This window comes from Lycium ferocissimum, chromosome 9 (genome assembly GCF_029784015.1).
Source record: "Lycium ferocissimum isolate CSIRO_LF1 chromosome 9, AGI_CSIRO_Lferr_CH_V1, whole genome shotgun sequence".
Lineage (NCBI taxonomy): Eukaryota > Viridiplantae > Streptophyta > Magnoliopsida > Solanales > Solanaceae > Lycium > Lycium ferocissimum.
This window is the reverse complement of record NC_081350.1, coordinates 12,294,428-12,302,592: the sequence shown is the minus strand read 5'-3', so window position 1 is coordinate 12,302,592 and position 8,165 is coordinate 12,294,428. Positions and strand designations below refer to the sequence as shown.

Below are 8,165 nucleotides of genomic sequence, written 5' to 3'. Positions count from 1 at the left end.
CTGAACCCTTTAGGCTCCAGAGTCTTTCTCCAAATCTCCAGCTTAGCGTTAACTCCGCTGCGAGTCTCGTCAATTAAGACTATGTCGTCAACGAATAACATACACCATGATAACTCACCTTGGATTTGCCGTGTCAGTCCATCCATCACCAAGGCAAACAAAAATGGGCTAAGAGCTGATCCCTGGTGCAACCCCATCATCACTGAAAAGTGCTCCGAGTCTCTTTTCACTGTCCTTACCCGGGTCTTGACTCCATCGCCTTAATCGCCCTAGTGTACGGCACATGTACACCTCTAACCTCTAAGCTCCTCCACCGATGAATGACTTCTGTACGTTCTTTAAAGAAAACTAAAACAAAAAATGTTTCACTTATACATAAAATTACACAAGTATTTATAGAATATTGAAAATTCTTAACCGATGTAAAATCATTGAATAGTATATAAACTAAGTGCTAGCAGCTTAATTGGTTAAAACTTAAAACATTTGACTTTGAGAACTGAAAAAAAAAAATTAAAAAATTTAATATAGTCGAAAGTCTAATGGATTCACTAGTTATATATTGGCGCGATTATAATTTTGAGATTCAAACTTATAAACTTCAATGTAAATTTCAGGCATAAAAGTTTTTAAATAAAATTTATATTAAAAATTACTATAAAAAATATTATAAATCACAACATAAAATAAGGAGTTGCATAAATTGGTACAAGTGTAGTAATTGAGCTTCAAAACCCTATCTCTCTCACACACAAATTGGCATTCAATTTTAGTGTGATTCGCTCTGCATATTCTGGTACTCCACTATTCTCTTATTTCAATTCATATTTCTTTCCAACTTTAAACTAACTTCTTCATTCCATTTTAGTGCTAAAAATTTCATTAGAAAAGAGGCTAATTGTCTGAAGAATAAATTTGATCAAATGGTTTGGTTAGGTTAATTCTCCAAAATGGAATCTTTTCTTTAAAAAAATTGTTTGTGTTTGTGTTGGGGTTAAAAGACTGTATTTTTAAAGAAATTTTCAGATTATGTAAAATTCTAAAAAAGGGTAACCAAAAAAAAATTAAAACTTGTGAGCTGCACCATGGAGATATTGTAGAGTGATTGTGGTTTTCATAATTAAATGTGTTGGGGTTGGGTCTTCAATAGTTACTCCCTCGGTCCATTTTTACTTGTCCTCTATACTAAAAAAAAATAGATGTCCTGTTTGGAAAACCAATAGATAATTTACCATTTCATTCCTGTTTTACCCTTACTATTAATTATTGGGTTTGAAACTTCTTTAAAGTATTCTGATTGATTTTAATTATTAGATGAATTAGCAATATTTAGGGGTGATATAGCAACATTGTCATTGTATTTTTGGCTCCTTAAGAGGCATGCCATGTCAATACATGACAATTAAAAATGGACGGAGGGAGTAAATGCCTTGCCCATGATTAAAAAGGGTTCTTGTGTAATCCAAACATGGGTCGCTGAAGCTTCTTGCCAATGTTGAGAAAAACGGAATGAACTATTTTGGATTTTGTATGATGTACCTTATTATAAAAGGAGGGTATGTGCCATTAAGTCGCTGGTCGCTTCAACGAGTAGTGGTGAATGGTAGATGTGCGGGGCTCATTATCCACTGAGTTTAGAATCATGTGCTACTGGCCCTCGGGGATTTCTCAGTTATAAAAAAGAAGTAAATGGAAACCTTGAAACACGCTTAAGGTTTGAAGCTAGTGCACTTGGCCTTGATTAAACAGCCATTCAATGCAGGCACCACGACACTAAATTATCTCTATCATGAAGAGGACGGCATTGAACTGTAAACATCTCTACAAAAAGATGTCATGATTAGGTGTATAGAATTTGAAATTAGTGTTTGAAAAGTAGTTACTATAAAATCTTTGCATTTGTATCTTAAACTTAGAATGGGGTTGAATTTGATTGATCACTTTTATATTTATCGGAGCTTTTCTTCGATAAAGTGCACTCTTGAATTGCATTTTGCACTTAAGCCCTAGCAGAGTTTAGCACTTCACTGTACTTTTTTGATAAAAAAGCACTTTACTATACTTTTCTCCTTTGGCAACACGTGATGATGTTTTTCATGGTGCGTGTTATTTGTTGGTTAGGGAACTATGGCATCAAAACTACCTATAGTGAAAGCAAAGGCTGTTGAAGCTTCAAATATCTTGACCAAGAATGCATGTGCATACTACAAGCAGATGATGGAGAAGAACAAGCAATACATTCAAGAGCCACCTACTGTGGAGAAATGTCAGCATTTGGCGAAACAAGTGTTCTACACTCGCTTAGCTAGGTTTGTTATTCATCACTTGTATCCTTTCAAATCGACAAAAATACTTAGTCTTTTGAGGTAACTAGTGATTTTGCTTCGACTTGCCAGAAGTCTTGAAAGTATTCAGTTGATTATCTGTAGGGAAAACGGATGGATTCATGTTATTCATAAGTTGGCCGTAGCTAGGTTAGCTTAGGGCTGTACGGGTTAGACTGCAAACTGCTCAGCATCTTGTGGTTGTAATATTTTTCTTGTTTTATCATCTCATTTCTGGACCTTAGTGATCCCAAAATCACGTCTTTACTGAAAAAACCTCCAGGACCTTACCTTTGAGTAAGTTCCTTGTTCATAAAAGTTAAACAACATTTAGTCAACTTCATGATACCTGAACTTTTAGTCCTCGAATAGGGAAGTATGGTTGATTGGTTTATAATTTGGTAATGTTGTCAACATACTGGTTGATTTAAGGCAACCACTCGTTAAATTTTTGTGAACTCTTGTATACTTGAGATTTCACTAAGAGCTCACTAGAAATATAAGAGCAGGCCATGATGAGGTAATGAACAAAAATCAACGTCAACTACTGAATGTTAGGGAGTAAATAGTCTAGTACAACTGATGAACTACAACAAATGGTTCCCGGATAAACCAAGAGATAGATATGTTTGGGAATCAAAGGAAGTGATAAAAAAAAAAATTAAAGTATTGCACATGGTATATTTCCAAAATGGAACTGACAAGATAAGAAGGAGAAACAAAAAAACAATGTGTTTGAAAGATTGGAGAGGAAGATGTCTTATATGGAAAGAACAATTCTTGACTTCAAGCGGGTCATGGAGGACTGTGGTTAAGTTGCCTTTTGTTTCTCTAATGAAGCCAAAAATGTATAATGCCTCCTGTTTATATAGTTGTCATGTATGAAATAAAGCCTGCTTCTATTCAGGATATGTAAACCTATTGAGGATTTGAAGCTACACTTGCTTCGTTTACTGTTATAGTTGCATAAGTTATTAATTATTTTGTATTTGGCATGCTAAATTTCACTGCACAAAAGGGGGAAAATCCCAATATGCATAAGATATTGAAGTGTCGTGTAGTTCACATCTATTTTGGAGAAGGCGCGTTTATTAAGAGAAGTATAGGAGTTTGTTTGTTTGTTTTTTTTTGTTTGTGATAAGGTAAATAATTTTATTAACAATTGGGGAAACCCCGTATACAAGCCGTATACCATAAGAAGAGAACCTTCATCAAATATGGTTCTCAACAAAAGAGATCCAATCCTCTATACAAATCGGGACCTCGAAAGTACACCAAAAAGAAACTAGAGACAAAACACTACTTTGCATCTTTACAATATCTTGTCCACCCCTTCAAAAGCCCTCCTATTTCTCTCTTTCCAAATGACCCACATGATTGCTAATGGGGCAACCCTCCATGCCCTTCTGCTTCTCTTCCCTCTCTTATGAGACCAACTTTGCAAAGCCTCCTTCACTGTGCCTGGCATCACCCATTGCATCCCAAACAAATTAAGAGCAACCCTCCGTAACCGACTAGCCACCTTTTTTTTTTTTTTTTTTTTGATAATGGTAACAGTTAACTATATATCCACAGGTATACTACATCAAAAAGAATGTAGTCCCCCTTTCAAAATGTTACACCTTACAGCTTGATCTCCTATCTATATTCTTCCTTACAAGTAATCTAAAACATCAAAAATATCTTCAGTTTGACCTAAAACTTCCTGTTTACACCAAAAATAGTATAGAGCTAAACAATTCATTTTAAACTTCTGTAGGTCACTTTGTTTGCCCTCAAAACATCTCTGATTTCTTTCTTTCCATACTGTCCACCAAATACATGCTGGGACAATTTTCCATCTCTCTTCCTATCTTGCAGCCTATGTTACTCGGACTCTTCAAAAATATCGACGGGTGTGTGTCGGATCCTCCAAAAATAGTGTATTTTTGGAGGATCCGACACGGGTGCGGCAACATTTCTGGAGCCGAGCAACTTAGCTTGCAGCATTGCCATCTCTGTTCCAGCAGCTAAGAACTCCTTTAATGCTCCCTGGTTTCACCCACCTGATCTTCCTCAGACTGATGAATATCTTCCATAACTGATCTGCCCATTTGCAGTGTAAAAAAAGATGGTTGATTGTCTCTGCTTGTTCCCCACATAAATAGCATCTAGAGCACAACTGGAACCCCCTCTTGTTTAAATTCTCATGAGTCAACACTACTTCCTTTGCCAATAGCCAGGAAAAACAATTTACCTTGTAAGGTATTTTAGTTTTCCATATCATCTTCCATGGCCATCCTACCTCCTGGTTGTTTGATGTGTTCAGGTCTCTGTAAGCAGAATTTACAGTGAACAAACCTTTGTTGTCTATCTTCCAAACCATAGTATCTCTTTCTCCTGTTAAATTATTGAATTGATCAACTGTGGAGTAGAAGGCCGCTATTCTTTCCATTTCTCAGTCATTTAAATGTCTTCTGAGGTGTAAATTCCAACCTTGTCCTGTCCATAATTCAGCAACTGTAGCTTGTTGTTGAAGGCATAATGTGTATAGATCTGGATAGAGTTGCTTTAGAGGTTCACGACCAATCCACTTGTCATCCCAGAAGGAAACTTTCAGGCCATTGCCAACTTTGAAACTGGATCTGTTTAGGATTAAAGGCCATAGATTTCTGATTGTTCTCCACCTTGCAGTGCAATAGGAGATGATCTACACTTTCGCCAATACTCTTACACATAAAACACCAACTAACATAGGTGATCCTTCTCTTCCTCAGATTCTCCACTGTTGAGATCGCACCTCTTGCCTCCACCCAAACAAAAACACATACCTTCTTCGGTGCTCTAGGTATCCAAATCGAATCATGAGGGAAAATAGTCTCTTATAAAAAGAGCTAACAGTGAATAAACCATCTCCACTCTCCCACCAGCTCCATGCATTTGATGAGTTGTTAGGTGTGACTAGTCCTTACAATAACTCACTCAAATTGTAAAATTCTTCCATCTCTCAATCCTGAAGGTTTCTTCTGAATCTTTAAGTCCCAATGAATAACCCCCTTATGAGACCTACAGTTTTGTTGGATTGTCATCTCTCTTTGGCATGAAACACGATATATGTTAGGAAGGCTTCCCTCAACTCGCTCTCCCCAAAAGTTATTTAGGTTAATTTTGTACAATTGCTAATAACCTAGACTAATCATGGATTTAAATTGCCTAAATACTAGGCTAACCATATGGGTGTGATGATTTTAAGTCTGTGGAACCGATGCAAACAAAGTGATAAGATATGGGAAGTACTGGTTATTACACATTAATTAGTACTCCCTCTGCCTCATTTCATGTGACACGCTTTCCTTTTTAGCATGTCCGAAAAAGAATGACACCTATCTTTGTTTGAAACTATTTAAAATTAGCATCTCAATTTTACCCTCAATGACCTACTTGTTTGGACGCACTTGATATATAAGTTCATTGTTTTATTAGGAAAGAGAAAATGTAAAGAGATGCGGAACTCTCACCATCACATTTATTACCGTTAATAAGGGCAATTTTGGTATTTTTACATATATTTAGCTTATGTGTCAAAAAATTCCTTTATTTCTTAAACTTTGTGTCCGGGTAAACATCTTCAAATAAAATGAAACAGAGGGCGTAGTTTGTGTAGGCCATTATTCAGGCATGGTCAGCTGTATCGACTTGAAGTGACCTAGGTCTTCTATATAATAGAGGCATTATCGTGGAGAAACATCCAAGAACTTTGGCAACAATGAATTTTGTGTACAGTTTATCAGGAGAAGGCAATTCTTGAAAATCTTTAGACGCCATGGATAAGCATCTTGATTCCAACTACTGCAAAAAAAAAGGTCTCTTGAACCTGCCGTAATTGCTTCGAGAAGTATGCATACTAAAATTTACTCAACAAAAAAGAGAACTACTTAAATTTGTTTTTTTTCTCTTTTTTCTGAACATCTCTTTTGAATGATTAATACGAGGTCAGTGTTTTTTCCTTGTTAGCTCCTAGGTAAGCTAGTCATCTTTGATTATGTGTTTATGACGTCAAATAGATTCAGACTGAATTAATGTATGCAGAGAAAGAAGAAGTCTTTTATATGTCCTGATGAGATATATTTAGATTTAGCTCCCCACTTGTTTCTGTTAAAATGTTCTATCTTGGCTCTACTCCAACTTGCTTTCAATGTTGATCTATGTTGTTCGAGTTCTCTATCATCTTTGGAGAATCTGAGCAACACAGTTGTTGATGATTTAGCTTAGCAAGGTGAGTTATCAATGGAGTATTACTGTTTGATGGTTTAGCGCCATCCTACCGGTTGTAACTTGATTTACATATCTTAAAGAAGGTTGTGTCATAGTCATACTCATTTGTCAACGTTGAACAGAGTCTACTACAGTTATGCTCTCACTGTCCTGTTTTCTGTGACATGTTGATTGGACTTAAGTCTTTCTTAACAACAACAACAACAACCCAGTGAAATCCCACAACGTGAGGACTTAAGTCTTTCTTGCGTAATAGAATTCTATTCCAGAAGATGATACTTGTTGGAGACCGATAAAAACAAAAGATGATACTTGTTGGATCTCTGTTTATGGGTTTGGTTTGATAGGGCCTAGGGGATACGTCACAGGATAGTTTAAAATTTCATTCGTTTGATACTTTTTATTCTTGATGTGGCAATTGAGTATTTATATGTGCCCCAAACATTTTGTGATAATCCATATGTAAAGTATGTAATTAAAATAAGATAAAGTGACTATGTCTTTTGAATTTATCATTGCTAAGAAGACTGGAGTACTGAACTTCTCCTGATCACCAAAAAAAAATTGGAGCAATTGGAATATACTATCTGATACAAGATTCTTTTTTCTGGTTTGCTGGGAGCAAAGAGCAATTCTGCTTCCAATTTCCATGTTTATTCGTTCCAAAAGTGTTATGTTTCTCTTCATGTTATTGGCACGTTGTTGAATGATATCAGAGCAGAAAGGTTAGAACTTGAGCTCCTTTCTGTTACCTGATAGAAAACCTGTTCCATTTTTACCTTTCATATATCTTGTACTAATGATCTCTGTTATTGGGACAGTATTCCTGGTCGTTATCAAGCATTCTGGAAGGAACTTGATGATGTCAAGAACTTGTGGAAGCACAGACAGGAGCTGAAAATTGAGGATGCTGGCATTGCCGCTCTTTTTGGGCTAGAATGTTTTGCTTGGTTTTGTGCCGGGGAGATTGTGGGACGAGGGTTCACGATTACTGGTTATTATGTCTAAGTCTCCCAAATATTAGGTTTCAAAGGAATGACTTATATCATTGTCGATAAAAGATCGTTGTCAATCTCTAACTTGTGCGGGATAACACGCACCCATGAGATACAGATTTTCAAATTTCATGTTTGGCAAGTACAATTTACGTAGGGGATGAGCCTTTCTGCTATAGATGTCAAAGGCTGAGGTAGGATCCATATATTTGCTTCAATAAGGCAGCTTCGAGCATGTTGTATTCATGATTACTGTTTCTTGTTCATATTTATTTCCTTGGCTGGAATCAAAATCAGTCCTACGAGACTTGGTAGATGAATCTACAAATGGAAAAGTGCTATTACCAGTATAAGTTTACTCCTTCAATAACATTATCACTATAACATTCTTATACCTTCGAGGGGTGTGTGCGATGGCAGGGATTGCTCTTCCCTCAACTAATAGGTCCCAAGTTGAGCTTTAGGCATGGTTAATCTAAGAGGAGGGAGCATTTTGCCTCACTCAGTGTGTTTCCCTGACATGAATCCAAATTAGTCGAACTAGCGAATTTCCGATACCCGATGGGTGATTCTGTTTCCCAATGTCTGCTTT

General features: G+C 36.5%; 1 protein-coding gene across 2 annotated transcripts; it reads left to right on the top strand.

Moving 5' to 3' along the window:
• The first annotated feature begins 661 nt into the window (after positions 1 to 661).
• Positions 662 to 7,893, top strand: LOC132029646 (uncharacterized). Of its 2 annotated transcripts, none has more exons than XM_059418944.1 (3): positions 662 to 796; positions 2,122 to 2,309; positions 7,400 to 7,893. In XM_059418944.1, exons 2-3 carry the CDS (start codon positions 2,128 to 2,130, stop codon positions 7,584 to 7,586), a joined length of 369 nt encoding a protein of 122 aa, XP_059274927.1. In that variant the 5' UTR covers positions 662 to 796; positions 2,122 to 2,127; the 3' UTR covers positions 7,587 to 7,893. The 2 variants fall into 2 exon arrangements, with proteins under 2 accessions (XP_059274927.1, XP_059274928.1); XM_059418945.1 differs by having other exon boundaries at positions 729 to 796; positions 2,118 to 2,309.
• Positions 7,894 to 8,165: the final 272 nt, after the last annotated feature.